The sequence below is a fragment of the Sceloporus occidentalis genome, unplaced genomic scaffold, assembly GCF_023333645.1.
Source record: "Sceloporus occidentalis isolate IW3139 unplaced genomic scaffold, rSceOcc1.0.p SCAF_4, whole genome shotgun sequence".
Classification (NCBI taxonomy): Eukaryota; Metazoa; Chordata; class Lepidosauria; order Squamata; family Phrynosomatidae; genus Sceloporus; species Sceloporus occidentalis.
In genome coordinates this window covers 184778320-184800097 of record NW_028316984.1, presented here as the reverse complement: position 1 = coordinate 184800097, position 21778 = coordinate 184778320, and the positions used below count along the sequence as shown (strand labels likewise).

The following is a 21778-nucleotide window of genomic DNA, read 5'->3' as shown; positions in this document are numbered from 1 at the left end:
TAAACTACTTAGAAGATCAGCTGGATTTTAAAAATTTATCTGATCAGAATGGGATTAAAGTCAGAATGAAATTTACCAAAGAATTTAAGATGCAATCCTTACTAATTTAGCCTATTTCTTTAACATCTGGTTCTGACGGATCTTCAAAGCTACAGTACTATGGGAGGGATGGTTGTGAAAATCACCTGTGCCTTGGCATAGTTTTTCCAAGCCACCTTGAGCACAATGTGTTGGCCCTGAGGACCTCTCAAAACAAAGCAATAAAGAAATAAGCAGCTCTAAAGTGAACTACATTCTGGTAGGAAATAGGTGTCCACTTTCTCTTTTAGCAGGTATACATGTGCACACACATAGTGGGTTTCCAGGGTCACCTATTGTTGCTGCTCATAGGGGTGAAGGAGATGGCCCAGAAGGACTGGCCTTTGGCCATTCCGGCACTGATTGTGCCAGAGCCGCACCAAATGCATGGCCTGATCCCAAAACAGGCCTTCTTTGCAGTACTGAATAGGCTGCTGGCAGGAGCGGATTAAATCTGCTTCTGAAAAGAGGCAGCCTCCATGTGGCTTCTGGCTGCTTTCAGGGTGTGCGTCATGTAAACGCCATGCCCCCAAAGCAGCCAGAAGCTGCTTTATTTGGCCCATCTGTTTCAGGCCTTGCTCTTGTGTAAAGAAATCTTGGATATTTCCTTACATTAGCACAGAACATCAAGCCCACTCACTTCATAGTCCATTATATCAACTGTCCCACATTGTAAAATCCTGGCCAATATTCAGGAAACTAACCAGTGGCCAAAAAGCCTTCAAAAGTAATTTTTACAACATATTCAGCAGATGAAAACCGAACAAAGAACTAGCTGTGAAAGAGTTCCAAAGCATAAGCAGCACTACAGAAAAGGATGCATTCTGTGTTCCCTGCAAAGAAAACACCAAAACCAAGCAGTAAAACCCACAGCATCATCTTTCATCAGTGAATGTGGGATTATCAAAAAAGGCCTCATCTGTTCAATTGAAAGGGAGAGGGATGTAACACAATTAAAAGTGTGCTGCGATCTGGCTTCTGGGACTTTAAATTGTACCCAATATCTTAAAACTAAGCCCAGAGAGAGGAGAAAATTACAATATGTTACTTGAAGTTCATCCTCTTTCAAAAGACAGAATCTACACATGCTGAAGCTTCTCGCTCAACCTTGAAGGCAAGCTTATAAAACCCCACTTTATGAGGTCAACAACTGGAAGATCCCCAGAGTTCAATAGCTTGGGTTGAAGCAGTTAAAAGCTCTATGCACAGCAAGTCGTACTGGTTATCAGTGGAGATCATGTCTGAGTAGATATCTGTAGTACTGAAGTCCAGAATTGCTGTGTTCAGACTATATACAACCAGCTAGAAATGCATTCATTATACATGGTCAGTAAAATATAAATGTTGGGCCATGAACTTTTCTCAACTGACAAGGTGGGGTAAGATGGCAAAACTTCATTTTAAAGCTGACAGCACATTTTGATATTAGTTTACTTTGCTTCTGAGCTTTCAAAGGTTCTCCCCCCACCCCAAAAAACAACTATTATAATTACAGGGGGCAGAAATGCTTTGCTCAAAATAATGTCTGAAACTTTCAGTAATACTCTACGGTGAGAAGAAATAAAGGTCATATTCAGAATGAAATAATGGAATTAGAGTCTTTTATCTCATAGCAGTACTCTGTCCCCAAATTGCTACTAATGCCCTGACAATGTGCATTCCAGCCTTAAAATCAAAGCTTTCTTGTGAGAAATGTATTACAATCTACATGCCATTGTTCTATGGATGGCCATTTCTTGAGGAGAAAAAATGTTAATCTAAAATATTGGTTTGGCTGTGTATAGCCAAAAGCTGCTGAATGTGGATAGATGGTGTTTACTTGCTATTTTCTGGCAATCTACATCTTCCTTAAATGCCTACTGATACAATTTGTACAGAGGTTAAGCTCCCTCTATAGCTGGTGCTATTGTCTTTTATGGATGAACTGGCAAAATGCTGCAGCACTTTTGGCATTATAATCTTAAAAGGGCACTACTCTATGGGAAAATCGTACAAAAAAAAAAAAAAGATGTAGATAGGCAAGTTGAAAAAGCGGGCAATAATATCTTAGGTCAGCAGTTGCTGGACTACTCTTCCCATCATTTCTCACCAAATGCTATGCTATTAATCCAACAATAACTGGAGAACTGTGTATTTCCCCCTGTTGCTAAGCACTGTGGGGTAGAGTGGGAAGAATAAAACAAGGATATAGTTAAATATCTGTATGTGTCATGTTTAAATCATGCCCTGCTGCAAGTATGAAAACACAACAAAGTCATGCCTATATAACCCACTTTGAAAACCATACCATTACATGCTACATGCACAGATATAGGATGGGTGACACCTGGCTGAACGAGACGTGTGAAAGGGATCTGGGAGTCCAAGTAGACCACATATTGAACATGAGTCAACAGTGCGATGCGGCAGCTAACAAGGCCAATGCGATTTTAGGCCACACCAACAGAAGTACAGTGTCTAGATCAAGGGAAGTAATAGTGCCACTCTATTCTGCTCTCGTCAGGCCCCACCTGGAATATTGTGTGCAGTTCTGGGCACCACAATTCAAAAAGGACATTGAGAAACTGGAGCGTGTCCAAAGGAGGGCGACTAAAATGATGAAAGGTCTGGAAACCATGCCCTATGAGGAACGACTTAGGGAGCTGGGGATGTTTAGCCTGGAGAAGAGCAGGTTAAGAGGTGATATGATAGCCCTGTTTAAATACTTGAAGGGATGTCATATTGAGGGGGGAGCAAGCTTGTTTTCTGCTGCTCCAGAGAACAGGACCCGAAGCAATGGATGAAAGCTACAGGAAAAGAGATTCCACCTCGACATTAGAAGGAACTTCCTGATAGTAAGGGCTGTTTGACAGTGGAACAAACTCCCTCGGAGTGTAGCGGAGTCTCCTTCCTTAGAGGTCTTTAAGCAGAGGCTGGATGGCCATCTGTCAGGGATGCTTTGATCGAGATTTCCTGCATGGCAGAGAGTTTGACTGGATGGCCCTTGTGGTCTCTTCCAACTCTATGATTCTATGATCTACTGTTCACAGGAAAGGTAATCCAACCATTTCATTAATCCACATACCAGAATGTTGTCAAATGGATTGTGAGAAACTACTATAACTAAATAGAATGGAACATAAACTAAGGATAATCAAGGGCCTTGGCTCTACCTTTTAGAAATATAAAACACATTAATTAATTAATTAATTAATCTTACCGGTTTCCCAGCACAGGATGTAACAATATTACAGAAAAAGATCTAAAATTGGGAAAAAGCCCTAATTTACTTTTAACATGCTACTTTTCATCTAGTTTGTTTTATCACAGGGCTTTAATTAAAAAGATGTAAAAGTAATCATATACCCTATTTGCAGTCTTAACAAAACCCTGCCAACAACACTTCAGTTTTGTACCACAGACGTTGCAATATTGCTAAAATACTTTATCCAGTTCATACACATCAATGGAGAATAAAGACATACCTATAAAATATATTGTTAATTTGCTTCCTGATGTATGCTCTTAGGCCTAAGAATTTCCCATATATTCTGTGCAGAGTAGTCTTAAGAAAATCTCTTTCACGAGGATCTTCACTGTCAAAGAGCTCTAAAAGCTGCAAGAGATGCACATTTACTTGTTTAATCAATTTCAGATTATTTTGGATTTAAACTTTGAAGATATATTCATTTTTTTAACCTCACCTGCAATACAAACTTCTGATCAATATATTTCTTAGCTATATTAGGTTGGAAATCTGGAGATTCTAAAAACCTTAAGAAAAATTCATATACAAGCTGAAAAAGATCCACAAAAAAATAAAAATTAGTTTTACAACAAATATGCAACCTGAATTTTGAAAGAGTGTTACAATCTACTCAGTTTTAAACATCCCTCAAATTAAAAGATCACACCAGGATGATGTATACCACAATACCCTTCAGGCTGTCTTATGTTAGGGATTGGTCATCTCTCCACCACTGGGACTGGTACCATGTTTGTACCAACTGGTTAGAAATGTTTCTTTCTTTCCTAGAAACCTGTTTGTAGATTGGGACTGGTCCACAGACCATTTGAGTAGCACTAGTGTATAGCATTAATTACTATGCTTATTTATTCCTCTAAAGTAACTAATAGCCCTTAGGGAATAATCCCTATGGTATGTGGCTATTCAACCGCCCATCCCCATAGAACACAGTGGTCTAGCGTAACAAAAAGCCTCTCTAGCTCTGCGTACACTGTGATTTTCTGCCCAGCAATAATCTCATTGAAAGAGAAATCATGGAACAGCAAGGTAGACTACTACAGCCACCTGTCCTCTCCTAGCCTTCAGAGCTCTATAAAAGATGTGTGAGAATCAGAGGGGTGGGAGGGGGACAAGCTAGGTATGTGTTTGTGTATATGGGGCAAAAAGGGGGAAGTAGGGACCTTTGGCAGTATCCACACTGCTGGCTCTGTCCATGCTTACTGCTACCACTCAATCTCTGAACCACTGTCACACCAAAAATGTTGCCCACCTCTGCATTTTTCTGAAACTGATCACCAAGAACATTGCCTGCTCAAGTTCCAATGGTAACATGGGTGTTTTTCAGGTCCCAATAATTTTAACTGGGCCTGAGCAGGAAATGCTCAAAGTTCCAAATACAGCCAGACTACATTTTCAACAAGTTGTAAATTATTGCCTGATACACACATCATCATCCTCTCTCTTAATTGTGGGTGAGAGATCAGGAACATGATGTAAACAGCTTCTCCCCAGAATTTTCCCTGTAAATCTTAACTGTGACTAATATAAATGTCAATATTTTATCAGAACTACTGCATGGAATGCAAATTAGGTTTTTCTTCATCTTCGTTTAAACAGAATTTGATTTTCAAGATATGTTAGGGGAATCTTGCTTATATTAACCACTGTTAAGATTAGTACCGATATATCTCTTCAGTGTGCCTAAGATTTAAAGGGAAAATTCACTAAATGTGTGCCACCCATTAGATACAGTGTATTGCAGACCAGCAACAACAAACTGGTCTACAGTTTATCTAATAGATAGATATCCCTTTAGTCACTATTTGTTTGATCACTGTTTGTTTAGTTGAAATGCAGAAATGATTATTTTCCTGTGGTACCTGTAAGTGAGGCCAGGCAGCTTCTAAGGTTGGTTCATCCTCCTCCGGGTCAAACTCTGCTCCCGTTGGGTTGGATGATGGTGGTAGTGTGCGGAACATGTTAACTGCAAACTAAAATCATTTTTTTCTAAGTGCTAGCATATGTAAACCTTTATGTTACAATATTTCTGCACAAAAAATTACAGACGTACAAAGCAAATGGAAACACAGAGATAAGTTCTATTTTAATATTATTCAACATTTTCTTTTAAGAACATCTTTTTCCAAGTTTGTTCACCCCTCTACCCCAAACTCTATAATATTTTCTTTACAATAAACATGTCTCAATGTGCTAATAAATAAAAAAGGGAGCTTTACTCATTAGGATATATTACCATAAATGAGAAAGAAAGAATAATAAGACTAAAAGTTCTCAGGAAACCACCACCTCTTATGTTTTTTTTCTTTCCAATGCCTTTCTAACTATTCTATTATGGCTATTAAGACAGTCACTACTCTAGAACAGAACATGGAACAAAGAAGTTGGTGTAATGTAACAGTAACACAAAACTATGAGTACAGTGGCCCCTTGTTATACGCTGGGGTTTGGTTCCAAGATCCCCCGTGTATAACAAAATCCGTGTATGCTCAAGTCCCATTAAATATAATGACATAGCAAAATGGTGTCCCTTATAAAAAATGGAAAATCAAGGTAAATTTATACTTTTTGGGAACATTTTCAAACCGTGTATGCTTGAATCTGTGTATAAAAAATCCGTGTATAAGAAGGGTCGACTGTATGCAAAGGGATCTGGTAGCACTAAGATCCATTTGCATACTGATTTTTCAGACTAACACATCTATGTCACTCAACAAAACTATGAGTTTAAAGTCCTTAATTTTAATCTCAGTGGAGACATAAATTAAATGGGTATCATAAACTATGCTGGTCTTTCTCAGTACTCATCTGCCAATAGGGAAACAACACAAATCAATTTTATTTTTTTATTTCCTTCAGTTTTATATATACACTGCCTTTCTCCCAAGATAAAACACAAACTGTACAGGAGCGTAAGAATTAGTAAAATTTGGAATGAAGTATCACCACTGAGCCCTGTTTTTCATTCAAATTATAGTGAGATAGTAGACATCCTAAAGCAAATTCTGGATTAGATGTGATTGAACAAGATGAAGACTGATCTACTCAAGGGGCTGTTGACCAAAATTTTTTTTATTTGCCTGGGTTAAACATGGTGGACTTCTTGCTTACAGATCAGATTTGCAATTTAGAAATGTTCTTGGATCCAATATGTTCTATGGTGAAAGTGTATGTGACTGTTTTTTATTAACTTTGATCTGTATTCTAGCTTTGACCTTCCCAGGCAAAAGGGATCTAGTCACAGTAATAAAATAGTGGGCTTTGCCTCTTCTGATATCGAAGAAAGATCGCAGTGAGATCTACAGGAAGCTGACTTTGAAAAGAGTTCACAAACTAACTGTTTGGTGGCTAATGCTGTTTTGGAATGTGGAAGATCTTGAAAAGAGCTCAGAAACTGTAACAGATTCACAATGAGGCTACCAGAGTGTTATCCAACATAAAATTTTATGTTGCACTGATTTTAAATACTTTTTCAGAGTATTTTTTTTAACCTTGAAGGCTTTAAGCAATTTGAGAAAACATCTCAAGAATCATCTGCCTTTATCCTGTATGAGCCTTTGAATTATTTTCAGTGACTCTTTGGCAGTGTGAAGTGTGGTAGGTGAGCATGTGAAATGGGATAGGATGGTATGGATGGATGGTCCATTGAGGTTCCAACTTCCCCTTTTTTGATAGTTTTATGGTTGTGCTTTTATATATTGTCTTTTGGTCCTGTTACAATTATTTATTACATATTAAGTAAAAAAGAAGTGCAAAATACAGTGGTACCCCGGGATACGAATTACCCGGGGTACGAATTTTTCGGGATACGAATAAATCCCATAGGGATTTATTGTTTCGGGTTACGAAGGTTTTTTCGGGTTACGAAAAAACCCCGGCGCTGTTTTAAATGGAGCCGCGGCGGAGCCGCGGCTTTTTTTCCATTAGCGCCTATGGGAATTCGGCTTACGAAGGTTTTTCGGGTTACGAAATTAACCGCGGAACGAATTAATTTCGTAACCCGGGGGACCACTGTAAATGTTTTAGACAAAATGCAGAACTCAGCTTCCACTGAGAAGAGTTTACTGAAAAGAAAAAAAGGGGAAAAATAGAGAAAATGTACGAATATTTTCATTTTAAAAACTTACCATATGTACTACTTCTGGGTAAATTGGTTCTGTAATCACATTGCGATTATGTGTGATGTACTCTACCATTTCACTTAAAGCTGCACGTTTTACTTCCTTCCACTTCAGGTCACTTAGTGGATCAGAAACAAAGTCGAAAAGGACACAGCATTGTCGCAACTTCTGAATGAAGAGCTTTTCTTGTTCTGCAGGGGGAACATCTGAAAAGAGTAAAAATACAGTTATACAGATGAAGAAGTTTTGAAGGCTTATTTTCTCCCATATGAACCTGGCTTATCTTGAGCTCTTCTGGGAAGGCCTTTGTCCCTGCCTCACCATCCTCATAGGTAAATCTAGTGGGAACATGGGAAAGAGCCTTCTCAATGGCTGCTCCCAGGCTCTGGAACTCTCTTTCCCAAGAGGTTGGATTGGCACCCTTCTTGCTATCTTGCTATCTTTTTACAGGCAGGTAAAGACTTTTTTGTATCAATAAACCATGGAAGTCTGAATGTTCAAAGAGAAAGTTCCTTACACAATGTGCTGGATTTTCAATTTGCTGCTTTCCTTTTAATGGTTTATGTTTTTAACAGGTTTTATTGAAAATTTAATTGTATTTTTAATTTTTATACAGTGTGAATTTTTAGCTATACAGTGGGCCCTTGGCCTGTTCCGGACAACCCCCAAATTCCGGACAACCGTTCCGGACAACCAACCAAATTCCACGTATGCTCAAGTCCCTATAGTCCCCAATGGCGGCGCGCATGAATGCGTGCCACCATTGGGGACAAAATCCCCCTCCTCCCCTACTCTCCTTTCCATCCCTCCCCCTCCCCCTCCCTACTTACCTGCTCTGTCGCCTCCTCCGCTGCCACGGAAGAAGGGTCGGGTGCTGCTCGTGCCGCCCCCGGCCCTTCTTCCGCAGCGGCGGGGGCAAGGAGGATGAGGGCAAGCCTCGTCCTCCTCGCCCCCGCTGCTCTTAAAGGGCCAAGGGCAGCTTGGAAGCCAAGAGGCTTCCCAGGCTGTCCCCGGCCCTTCTTCCACAGTGGGGAGGAGGAGGATGAGGCCTGGCTTCATTCACCTCCTCACCCTCGCTGCTCTTAAAGGGCCAGAGGCAGCCTGAGAGGCCTCTTGGCCCCAAGCTGTCCCTAGCCCTTTAAGGGCAGTGAGGAGGAGGAGGAAGCCAGGCCTCACCCTCCTCCTCCCCACCGCCACACTAAAGGGCCAGGAGCAGCTTGGGAAGACTCTTGGCCCCAAGATGTCCCTGGCCCTTTAAGGGCAGCGGGGGTGAGGAGGACGAGGCTTGACCTCATCTTCCTCGCCCACGCTGCCGCGGAAGGGCCAGGGGCAGCACAAGCAGCACCCGACCCTTCTTCCGCAGCGGAGGCACGGCGTTGGAACAGGTAAGTAGGGAGGGGAAGGGGGAGGGTAGTTAGTTAGTTAGAGAGGGAGGGAGGGAGGGAGGGAGGGGGAGGGAAATGATCCCCAATGGCGGTGCGCGTGCATGTGCGCCGCCATTGGGGAGAATTTCCCCGGATTTGCCATGCGCGTATGCTTAAATCCGCGAATGGCAAATCCGCATATAAGGAGGGCCCACTGTACTTGACTGTTGTAAGCTGCCTTGAGTTCCAAACTGGTAAAAAGGTGGGATGATGACAGTGCTGATGATGGTCATAATAGTAGAGATGATGATGATGATGATTTTGTGCCAATGTAGTAAAATAATCTTGCATTGAACAACCTTTATTATTGCTCTCAACTAGATTTCCTTCTTTGAAAGTACTTATTTTTCCAGTTGTTGAAGTACAGAGCATCATCTATTCCATGTACCGTCATGTGTCTGGGAAAGATTCCTGTATTTCTAAGTTCAGGATACACATAAATCATTTGTGCACATACGCAAGATTTGCTCTATTAGTAGTCAGAATAAGTCAGCCATTTCAGTGGCAGAGTTGGAGACAGATAAAGGTATAGGTGCCACAGAGCTTACCCTGTGCTGCCTAAGCTACCCAACTGCCTTGTAAGGTGCCCAGATAAAGGCGGGATAGAAAATAAGTAAACAAATAAAGGGCAATGTAGCATGCTGTTCCATCACTAAGTGTTGAAATAAGACTCACCTATCACTATGATTGGGATTTGTACACTAAAAAAGGGTTGGGATGGAACACTGTATTTTCTTTCAGTTCCATCAGTGAAACAGCTTGAGCCAGTGTGACATATGTTTAAACGCAGTCATGTTACAACAGAGGGGTTACAATGATCAATGCCACTTTAGATTACAGACAGCTAAACAGTATATTTAAACACACTTCTTCCTAAAGAGCTTATTATAGACTAAAATGTAATTTATTAAAAAAATGCCTTTAAAAATGAAGGGGTCATTTAAAAAATAGTACCACTTGACCAAGTCTGAGATTGCACAATTCACTCTGTTACTTTGGGATTCAACTCAAGCAGTGGTTTCCGGCATAAGCGTGGGTGGTGATGGGTCCAAATTTTGCATCAATAGTAACTGGTTTCAAAATTACTTGTCTCTAAGGCTTAATAAACTTCTACAGTCCAGTCTTTTCCTTGATACAGGCTTATAAGAAGGATAGGAGAACTGTAACCTCACCTGACACATTGATAAATTTACAACTGGCAGTATATCACTGGTTATAATAAATAATAAATAATAAATGCTTTATTTGTATACCACCCTTCTTCCAATCAGGGCGGTGCACAGCATAATAACATATACAATATACAATATACAAAGGCAATAAAACAGATTAAAATATACATTAAAATCACATACTAGCCAGCTCATCATTGGCTATCGGGGGGGGGGGGGGGGACTAACTAGAGCTTGTATCGGGGAACGCTCGCTTAAACAGGAAGGTTTTTAAATCCTTCCTGAATTGGGATAGGGAGGTAGCCGAGCGGAGCTCTATGGGCAGCGTATTCCAGAGGGTCGGGGCCGAGCTGGTAAATGTCCTCCTTGGCTAGTCTTGCCCCAGGTACCCTCAGTAGCTGCTGCCCAGATGTTCTGAGTGTGCGGGGCGGATTGTATGGGGAGAGGCGGTCCTCAAGGTATCCTGGGCCCAAGCCATGTAGGGCTTTATAGGTTATAACCAACACCTTGTATTGCGCTCGGAAGCAGATGGGCAGCCAATGCAGATCTTTAAGTACAGGTGTTATATGACTGGCCCTGGATGTACCAGTGACCAGTCTGGCTGCCATGTTCTGTACCAATTGTAGCTTCCGGGTATGGTACAAGGGTTGCCCCATGTAGAGCGCGTTGCAGAAATCCAGTCGAGAGGTTACCAGAGCATGTACCACCGTTTCAAGGTCCCTCTGGCCCAGGTAGGGACGCAGCTGGCGAATCAGTCGAAGCTGATAACAGGTGCTCCTGACCGTCGCATCCACCTGAGATGTAAGGTGGAGCGACGAGTCAAGGAGCACCCCCAGACTGCGTACCGAGTCCTTTACGGGAAGCATGATCCCGTTCAGGACAGGTGGAACCACCGCCATCCCCGGGCCAGGAGAACCTATCACGAGCACCTTCGTTTTCTCTGGATTCAGACTGAGTCAGTTTTCCCTCATCCAGTCCATTACTGACTCCAGGCATGCCACAAGGGAAGAGATGCCATCCCCGGTCACTGCATCAGTCGGAGACATAGAGAAGACTATTTGGGTGTCATCAGCATACTGATAACCCCGCGCCCCATGTCTCCGGATGATCTCTCCCAGCGGTTTCACGTAAATGTTAAAAAGCATGGGAGACAAAATGGCTCCTTGAGGGACCCCAGATGTAAGGGCCCTCTTATCGGAGCACACGTCTCCCAGCTGCACCATCTGGAACCTCCCAGAGAGGTAGGACCGGAACCACTGGAGCGCAGTGCCCCTGATTCCCACCCCTGCCAGGCGCTCCAGAAGGATACCATGGTCTATGGTATCGAAAGCCGCTGAGATGTCCAAAAGCACCAACAGGGACACGCTTCCCCTGTCGATGCCCAGACGGAGATCATCGACCAAGGCGACCATGGCCGTCTCCACCCCGTAACCCACCCAAAAGCCAGTTTGAAATGGATCCAGATAATCCATTTCATCCAAGATCGATTGAAGCTGGATTGCAACCGCCCTCTCGATCACTTTCCCCAAAAATGGCAGCAGCGAGACTGGCCGATAATTACTATGCATCAGGGGGTCAAGGGAGGGCTTTTTTAACAGCGGTTTTATAGTGGCCAATTTCAAGCTGGATGGAAATTGCCCGTCCCTCAAAGATGTATTTATAATCCGGTGTAACAGCGAAGTTACTACCGGTCCCCCCTGAGCTGCTAGCCATGAGGGACAGGGATCGAGGGAGCAGGTTGTCTTCCAAACGCTTCCAAGGATCTTGTCCATATCATCGATACTAACCAACTCAAACTGATCCAGTTTAATGGAGTCCACGGAGGCTCTGGATACCTCTACCCTAGGTTCTGCCCTAATGCCGGCGTTAAGACCCTCGCTTATCCGAGAGGTTTTGTCCGCGAAGAAGTTGTTAAATTGGTCACAGCAGGCCTTAGAAGGTTCAAGGATCTGGTTCAGGGCAGGAGGGAGCTGAGTTAGCTCCTTGACTACCCTGAACAACTCTGCTGGACGCGACTCCGCGGATGCGACACGAGCACCATAGAACGAGTTCTTAGCTGCTCGTATCGCCTCTCCATAGTCCTCCAAAAGGCGGTCTAGGAGAGCCTTGTCGGCTAAGCGTAGGTGTTTCCGCCAGCGGTGCTCTAGCCGTCGCAGGACCCGCTTCCTTGCCTGGAGGTCTTCCGTATACCAGGGCTTACGTTTGGAAGCGGGCCTGAGAGGGCGCTTGGGAGCGATACTGTGTATAGCCCTGGAGAGACCGGTATTCCAGATACCAGTCAGGGCATCAACAGAGTCGCTGTCATTTCCAACCATGAGCCCCTCTAAGGTTCCATCAGCCTTCGAGGGTGGACCATCCTAATAGGTCCTCCACCCCCGGGGGGGATCTGGGTAGAAGCCTTGATTTTTGCCTCCATGAGGAAATGATCCATCCATGGCAAGGGGGAAATATTAGTTATTTCCGCCCACGGATTTTCCGCATCCGTACAAAAAACCAAATCCAGTGTATTACCTGCAAAATGCGTTGGACCCGTAATCAGCTGGGACAGGCCCATGGCTGCCATAGTATCCATGAATTCCCGAGCCGCACCGGATGGAACATAGTTGGCCGTGAAGGGGATGTTGAAGTCGCCCAGGACTAACAGCCTGGGCGTCTCCAACATCAGCTCCGCAACCAGCTGTGTCAGCTCGTTAAGGGAGTCCGTTAGCGCACGGGGTGGCCGATACACCAACAGAATCCCTAGACTGTCCCTAGCCTTCAGGGTCAGGTAAATACACTTGATAAAAGAAGTTTGTTGGATGTGGTTCCTGGTGAGAGACAAGGTGTTCTTATGGACCAAGGCAACACCCCCCCCCCACCCACTTAACCTGGGCTGGTCCTTCACCGAAAACCCGGCAGGGAGGGCCTGTGCCCACACAGCATCTCCCTCAGGCCCAAGCCAGGTTTTGGTAATGCAAGCCAGGTCGCAACTACTGTCCTCCAACAGATCATGGAGGATGTGGGACTTGTTGTTGATCGACCTGGCATTGCACAGGAGCAGCGACAGGGTTTGTGGCACGGTTGGAATGACCCTCAGGTCCCTTTGGTTAGGAGGGGGACCGGAAGGAGAGATAGATATTAAGCATCGATCTTGCCTTCCTCTGTAACGCAAGTCCGCCTTCCTACCGCCATACCTCCCCCTGCCCCACACCACCTCAATAGGAGCCCTGCTCACACCGATATTACCCTCTTCCTCCCCAGCCGAAGCATTCCCCGCATCCATGCCCTCTCCCTCCCCCTTGCAAACCACAAGAAGAACAGAGGTGTGACACAGCAGTCATCCTCTGTTCTAGGCTGACTAGACACAGCTCTCTCGCCCCTTACGCCGCAAAACAGTCCGTAGCCGCAAACAGCTCCTGGCGTGGTCCGGTGGTTCCCTGATGGTATAGGGTTATGGGGCCGCTCTCACCGGCCCCGCCCCCGAGGAAAAACGCTGCTCCGGCGGCAAAGAGTCCTCTGGGCCGCTGCCCAGGTGAAGAAGGGCGGGGGTGTCTTCTGGGGGAGGCCGGGAGCCGGCTTTATGGGGCCGCTCTCACCGGCCCCGCCCCCGAGGAAAAACGCCGCTCCGGCGGCAAAAGAGTCCTCTGGGCCGCTGCCCAGGTAATCAAAAGCACTGATACTGTTATACGAGAATTTTGTATCTAAGCTTCTATAGCACAACTGGAAAAATATTTTTGTACAGGGTGGTTTTCCCAGTGTTATAATTGGCTAACTATTCTTCTCTTAGTCTGTGTTTTAATTCATTGAAAACTTTCTTTCAAAAACCTACTCAAAACCTGGCTTTTAAAAAGTTTGTGCTCTTGAAAACTGTTAACATTTTCCTGCCCTAAAGTCTTGTGCAACAGCATGAGATGATCTAAAATGGTGAGTAGAACATATAATGATATTTAAATAACATAACCTTTACCATAAAATACAGATATGCTCGCAACCCCTGTTAATACATTGTTCTGAAAATTTGTTCTATTTTATGATTGGTGTTAACTGTTATTAACCATTAGCAGTGGTGTGTAATGTCTGAAGGGCAAGATATGCAGAGCCAGTGTGATGTAGGGGTTTGAATATTAGACTATGAGTCTGGGTGATCTTGGGCAAGTCACACTGTTTCCTTCAGGAAGGAAAATACAACCCTTCTCTGAAAAAAATCTTGCCAAGAAAATCCTGTGATAGTCTTAGGGTTGCTGTAAGTCATAAACAACTTGAAGGCACCCAACAATATATCGCTGAGGGTTCCTTCAAACATAAATCAACTCGCGGTTTTCCCTTGAGCTACCTTAATTTCACCAGCCAGGTTTACCTATAATAATAATAAAAGGTGTGTTATTATATCTAAGAGATATAGTTCTAAGGCAACAGAAGACAGATATCTGAAGCATTTCATGCTGACTATGGGGATCTTTTTTTTAAAAAAATAAATAGACTTTATTGTGGAATTTATACACATACAACACATACACAACAGAATCTAAACAGTGAATCAAATCAAAACAAGAAAAAGAAGAAAATAAAAATAAGAAAATAAAAAATAAAATACATCTTACTTCAAACATTAAATACATTTAACACAGTCATCTCACATATTAAAAGGAACTGACCAGCTAACACTCCTTGTGTTTACCTCAACACAATTTCTCTTTCATACCGTGTCTTCCACCGCCTTCTCTTTATATTTCCTGGTACTCTCTTAAATCATATTATTCAGTATATATATATATATATATATATATATATATATATATATCTCCATTCTACTGAGCAGAACATGAATAATCTTATACATTCCCAAAGGTATATTCTTATAACGTTTAAACCGAGAGACGATTTATCCTCTTTCTATCTTATTCTATGTATAGCAGATTATTCCCAAAACATCAAAAAGGAGCATAATTGTATATAGAGAAAGACCATCATTATCTCAATGTTATCTTTCATTTTTAACAACAGAGCTAAGGAAGAGAGGAAAGAAAGGCACACCAGATGTTACATAAAATCTACCTACAAGTTTATACACTGTCTTATCTTAATCTAATATACTATTAGGATATCTTTCCATTTCATCTTCATATATTCTAATACTTTTGTCCATTCTTCCTCTATCTTCCCATATGGAATATTTTTCGTCATGCTTGAGAGTCTGTCCATCTGCATCATATCATATAGGTAACTGACCCATTCTTCTACATTGGGAGTTTCCTTGACTCTCCATCTTTTGGCATATAAGATCCTAGCAACAGAAACCATATATGTCAAGATCTTTACATATTTTTGGCTCACTTTATCTTCAAACATCCCCAACAAGATACTTTCCAGGTTTTTTTCCAGCTTAATATTTAACATTATATTTATCTCACCTATTATCTCATCCCAAATTTTTTTAGCCTTCTTACAGGTCCACCGACAGTGGAAGTAGGTGCCTGTTGTGCAATCACCCTTCCAACAAAGATTATTTGTTTTGTTATTTATTTTAGCTAATTTCACTGGTGTCAGATGCCATCTAAAGTACATTTTGTACCAATTCTCTTTTAAATTTTGAGCCACCGTATATCTAATATTATGTTTCCACGCTTTCTCCCATAAATCTAAATTAATAGGATGGCCAATATCTTTTGCCCAACTTAACATAGATTCCTTGATAACCTCCTGTTCGGTATTCCAAGTTAGTAATAAATTATATATCTTTCCCATGAGTCCTCTTTTACTCTTCTTTGTACCTAATATATCTCCCAATTCAGATTTTTTCTCCGTAGCTCCCCATACTTTTAAGTCCTCCTTTGCTCTTTCTTGAATTTGCCGATATTCAAACCAATTTAAGTTTATAACTACTAAGCCTAGTTCCTGTTGGGTTTTAGTCTCGAATTTTTTCTCTTTTATCTTTAACAGATCTTTATAAGTGGGCCAATCTGACTATGGGGATCTATGTGGTATGTGTATGAGAGCAATTTTGTTTTCAAACCAAATGATCATTATTTTACAATTTTCTGTATGTTTTAACCTCATGTACCAGCCTCATTCTCTAAGTAGCAGACTCCCTTTGCCGCCACACTAATTTTATTACTGAAGATATATGGCTGTGAGACAAGAGTCTGAAAAAGGCCACCTCAAACAATGATTTTGGTATGTGTACAAACAGGAACTGTCTGGTTGGAGCAGTGAGGTTTGTGCAAATTGGTACAGAATCATAGATGGAAGCAGTCTCATGGGCCACTGAGTCAAGCCTCCTGGTCAATGCAGGATCTCCAGTTGAAGCATCTCTAGCAGGCTGTTGTTATTATTTGCCTTCAAGTTGTTTCCAACTTTATGGCAATCTAAACGTAAACCTACCACAGGTTTTTCTTGGCAAGATTTGTTCAGAGGTTTCTCTTTGACTTCCTCTGTGGAGAGAATGTGACTTACCCAATATAGCTATACAGAATCATAGAATCACAGAATTGGAAGGGCTAGAGCAAGTGACAGAGGTGTGTGTGTGCTTTCCTTTGTGTTGTGTGACATTGAGATGAGAGTGGAATTCTGTCTGGCATAAACAGGGGACATTTCTGCTCAGAACATGTGCGGACTGCTCAATATGCTTGGGGGTGTGTGAGCCACAGGAAGGGTTATAGTTTATGGGTTGTAGAAGCCACAGCTTTATGCCGATTCAGCAGCTGCAAACTGTCCAACTTTGACAGATCCTTATCTTGAGGGGTTTGGTGTGTCAAATTAATGGCTATTTCTGTTAAGGAAAATGCAACATGGGATATACAGTGATAGAAATAAAACATGTATGTGAGAGTCACTATGACTAAGCAAAAGCAATTAAGAAGCCACACAGGTGTAAAAGCTAATGTAATTTAGCAGTCCTAAATGCCAAGGACAGAAATGTAGAGTGTACAATTGAAAACACCTGAGATTCATTAAGTGTACAAGGTGAAATGATGAAATCATTAAGTATGGGTTGAACTATGAGAGCCAATCAAAATGGATGTACATGCCCACTGGGTGGAAACTGACTAAGTGGGTGGTGTTTGACAATGGCTATAATAATTGCTATGTTTGCCAATGTATTTTGTGGGTAGTTGTGGAGTTGTGTGAGTAGTTTGGAGATTGTGATTTGTGAGGGCATTAGTATTTGTATATAGTAGAATAAAGTAGATCTTTTATATAAGACTACTGAGTTGTCTGGTGTCTTGAGTGAAGATACAAGAGCCAGCAGGATCCTGGAGAAGTGTGAAGACTTCTGTGGAAGAAGAGTGAGAAGGCTTGGAGAGTTTGTCAGGGTCTTCAGCCTATTCTCTGAAACTCTGCTGGCCAAAGCTGGTCAGCTCCGGTGCATAACAGGGCCCTCATCTGCCTTCAACAAAGGTACTCCTCTCCCCCACAAGGCACCTGGCTCCATCTTTGCCTCTGGGGGGAAAGAAGGAAGGGCCCCCATCTGCCCTCCACAAAGGAACTCTGCTCCCCCCCCCCGCAACAGAAGGCACCTGGCTCCATCTCCCTCTCCTTCTGGTCCCAGAATTCCCCACAGGAAGAAGGACAAATTTAACCTGTGCTGCCTGGAAGAACTTCCTGCTTGCATCGGACTCTTTCCCAGAAGGCCTGACCTGGCAATATTATTATTATTTTCGTTATTATTGTTATTGTTGTTATTGTTGACCTTTTATTGTAAACCCCTCAAACTCCTTTACCACCTCAGTTAGAGAGCCAGCTACACCTCTTTCTTTTCTCTGCAAACCCCATCCTTCTCATGGCTCGCCACATTTCTCCTAACCTGATCCCCATTCGGCCTCTCCCTGCTTCCCTTCCTCTGTTCCCTCTGGAACTGCCGCTCTGCTGCCCCTAAAGCAACAGCAATCCATGACCTTTTCCTCTCCAAATCCCTTAATCTCCTTGCTCTCACTGAAACCTGGCTCCCAGCCCATGATACTACAACCTCCGCTGCCCTTTCTTTTGGTGGTCTCTCCTTCACCCACACAAGCCGTCCTGAGGGTCGAGGGGGAGGGGTTGGTATCTTGCTATCTAACTCCTGCCAGTATCAAGTTCTATCTTTCCCCCCCAGCTATCATTTCTCTTCCTTTGAGTTTCATCCTATCAGACTCTTTTCTCCTGTACAGCTCCGGGTCGCAGTTATTTATCGCCCTCCTGGCTCTGCCACCCAGTTCCTCTCAGACTTTGAATCATGGCTGACATTCTTTCTTTCAGATTCAATCCCCACTTTGATCCTAGGTGACTTCAATATTCACATTGATGATTCCAATAACCCTACAACATCTCGCTTTAACTCTCTGCTAGCTTCCTTTGGCCTCCAGCCACACTCCAATGCTTCAACTCATTCTCTTGGTCACTGTCTTGACCTGGTTCTTGCTGCAAACTGCGCCATTTCTGACTACCTGGCACTTGACTTTCCACTATCTGACCATCATTTAATCTCCTTTGCTCTCACTTATACTCCACCTCCTCGTCATACTGTTCAATGCCATTTTCGTGATCTTCAATCTGTTGACTCTAACCATCTTGGTCTGACCCTGGATTCTTCTCTCTCTTCCCTAAATCTTGGGGATTCTGCTGATTCAGCTATGTCTTTATTTAACTCCACTCTTTCGTCAACTCTTGACCATTTTGCCCCTGTCTCTGTACGCACTTCTTCCTCTAAGACTAGGCCTCAGCCCTGGCTTACCCCCAACATTAAGTTTCTCCGGTCCTGCTCTAGAGCGGCCGAACGTCTTTGGAGAAAGTCCAAAGAGTGGGCTGATTTTATCCATTTCAAATTTGTTCTTTCTTCCTTCTCATGGGCCCTCTCTATGGCTAAACAGAATTATTACAAATCATTGATCTCCGCCAATGAGAGGTGCCCGCAGCGTTTGTTCTCCACCTTCAACACTTTGCTTAAACCTCCCTCTCCTCCTGTCTCTTCATCATTCTCTCCTAATGACTTTGCTAATTATTTCATCTCTAAGATTTCCATTATTCGCTCTGAGATAGTCCCCCCCGATTCTTCTTCTGCTCTTAATCTTCTATCACCCTCGCCTGACAAATTTTCTGTGTTTCCTCCTGCCTCTTTGGATGAACTTTCTTCACTTCTGAACTCTTCCAAACCTGCAACTTGCTCCCTTGATCCAATTCCTACTCGTCTTCTAATCTCTATAGCTCCCTCCTTTCTGCCCTCGCTTCTCCATATCTTCAATCTCTCTCTCTCTACAGGCTCCTTCCCTTCGGACTTCAAACATGCTCTCATTTCCCCAATTCTGAAAAAACCTTCTCTTGACCCCTCCTCCTTGTCTAGCTATCGTCCGATTTCTCTTCTTCCCTTTCTTTCTAAGGTTTTAGAACGGGTTGTCTATTCGCGCTGTCTTGAGTTTCTTGAAGCCAATTCCATCCTCGATCCCTTTCAGTCTGGCTTCCGCCCAAGGCATTCTACAGAGACAGCTCTCACCAAGATCTCGAATGACCTTTTACAGGCCAAGGCTAATGGCCTTTACTCTGTTCTCATCCTTCTTGATCTGTCTGCAGCCTTTGACACCGTTGATCACTGTCTTCTAGCTGATATACTCTCTGACCTTGGGTTCTCAGACTCTGTTCTTGACTGGTTTAGATCTTACTTGTCTGGCAGATCCTTTGCAGTGGTTGCAGGAGGTCAGACTTCATCTCCTGTTCCCTTATCTGTTGGAGTTCCCCAGGGCTCTGTTCTGGGTCCCCTTCTGTTTTCTCTCTACACACTGTCCTTAGGAAAACTCATCAGCTCTTTTGGCTTTTCCTACCATCTGTATGCCGATGACACCCAGCTGTATCTTTCCGCCCCTGACCTTTCTCCAAGGCTTGAACAGCAAGTTTCGTCCTGCCTCACAGCTGTCTCGCAGTGGATGTGCCATCAGCGTTTGAAGCTCAACATGTCCAAGACGGAGCTTCTTGTCTTTCCTCCTAAGCCCACCCTTCAACACTCCTTTTCTGTCTCTGTGGACAACATTTCTATTCAACCAGACCGGCAAGCCCGCAGTCTTGGTTTTATCTTTGACTCTTCTCTGTCATGTATCCCTCAGATCCAGACCACAGCCAAGGCTTGTAGATTCTTTTTGTACAATATTGCCAAAATCCAACCATATCTCTCCGCCTCTGCTGCCAAGATCCTGGTCCATGCCCTAGTGGTCTCACGACTTGATTACTGTAATGTCCTCCTGGCTGGGCTTCCTCTTTCTCACCTCCGTCCTTTAATCTCTGTTCAGCATTCAGCTGCACGCATTATCACTTCCACCCACCGCTCTGACCACATCTCTCCTGTGTTGGCATCTCTTCACTGGCTCCCCCTCCCTTTCCGCATTCAGTATAAGCTCCCGCTGTCCACGTTTAAAGCCCTCCATGGACTGGCCCCTCCCTACTTATCAGACCTTCTTTCTCCTCACCTTTCCACTCGGGCCCTCCGTTCTGGTAGTCAAGGTCTGCTGTCTCAGCCCAGGATTTCCTCTGCCCCATCCCGGATTCGCCCCTTTTCACTCGCTGCCCCTCACTCCTGGAACCTTCTTCCCCCACAAGCAAGAGCCATCACTTCTTTAACCAGCTTCAAAACGGAGTTGAAAACCATACTGTTCAGAGAAGCCTTCCCAGGCATTGCATAATTGTCGCTTACTATTTGATGTTCTTGTGGTGCCTGTTTATTGAACCATTTCCTGTATTGCTATGTACTGTATATGTTTTATCCTACTTGAGAGTATGTATTTTCCCTGGAAAATGATTAACCATTCATTATGAAGCCTCGCCCTCCCTCCAGTCCATCTCCCTTGGTCCAGGCCTTGGAGGTAGAGAGGAACTGCTGGACCTCTTACCTTTTCCTTCCACCACTCCCTTCTCCTTCTGTGTCTTGTCTTTTTAGATTGTAAGCCCGAGGGCAGGGAATCGTCTAACTAAAAGATTGTATGTACAGCGCTGTGTAAATTTACAGCGCTTCATAAATAAAGGTTAATAATAATAATAATAACAAGGTGGTGAGTTAGAGCCAGAGGTGAAGAGCTACAACTTCCATCATCCCTGACAATTTCACCCTGTGTGAAACCAGACAGTTTCACTAGTATTTAATAAGTCTTTTAGTAGTTGCTATAGCTAAACAATCAGATGCATAGACTCAAGGATGTACCAGTAAATCCTGATCAATCTTTCTCCCACTAACTCTTTGAGATATGAACTGCCTTCTAGAGGAGACTATAGCCCATCTAGGCCTACACTGTTTTTCAAAGAGTGACAAACAGAACATGATAGTAGTGTGTGCTCCTTAGACTCTAGCATTGTTATTTCAGAAGTGTAATTCATTCTGAATATAGAAGACATTCCACTTAACCATCATAGCTAATAACTACTGATATAAACATTATGGAAGTGTTTATTTTATTTGAGGAACAGGGATCGAAGCAATTTCTGCCAACTTCTCTTTCCTCTTGTAGATCCCTATGTATCCCAAAAATATGACCTAGAAGATTGGGAAACCCTTCAGAGAAGCCTAGGAGGCAGTGCTGGAGATTGCAGTGAGAAGGGTGAATGTGCAGAAGTCACCATCCCTCTTTCAGTATATTGAATAAAAGCACTCCTAATGGTGTGGTGGAAACACTAGAACTTGCCTGATGTCCATGAATTCACAATTTAAAATGCCACCCCAACCAACAGCCATCACCTAAAGATGGCAATGCATGCACTGGTAACCTCAAAGTGGGATTTTTGCAGTGCTCTCTAAATTGGGCTACT

General features: G+C 43.3%; 1 protein-coding gene across 7 annotated transcripts in view; it reads right to left on the bottom strand.

Moving 5' to 3' along the window:
* Positions 1 to 21778, bottom strand: part of PPP2R5C (protein phosphatase 2 regulatory subunit B'gamma) — a 103826-nt gene that overhangs the window by 22573 nt on the left and 59475 nt on the right. For 6 of the 7 annotated variants that reach the window (XM_089522552.1, XM_089522550.1, XM_089522548.1 and 3 more), the window contains 4 exons: positions 7450 to 7649; positions 5185 to 5295; positions 3762 to 3854; positions 3543 to 3673 (listed from right to left, as the gene is read on the bottom strand). In XM_089522552.1, the coding sequence (XP_089378678.1) occupies positions 3543 to 3673; positions 3762 to 3854; positions 5185 to 5295; positions 7450 to 7649 (535 nt within the window). The remainder of the gene's footprint in view (positions 1 to 3542; positions 3674 to 3761; positions 3855 to 5184; positions 5296 to 7449; positions 7650 to 21778) is intronic. The other variant, XM_089522549.1, reaches the window with a different exon arrangement.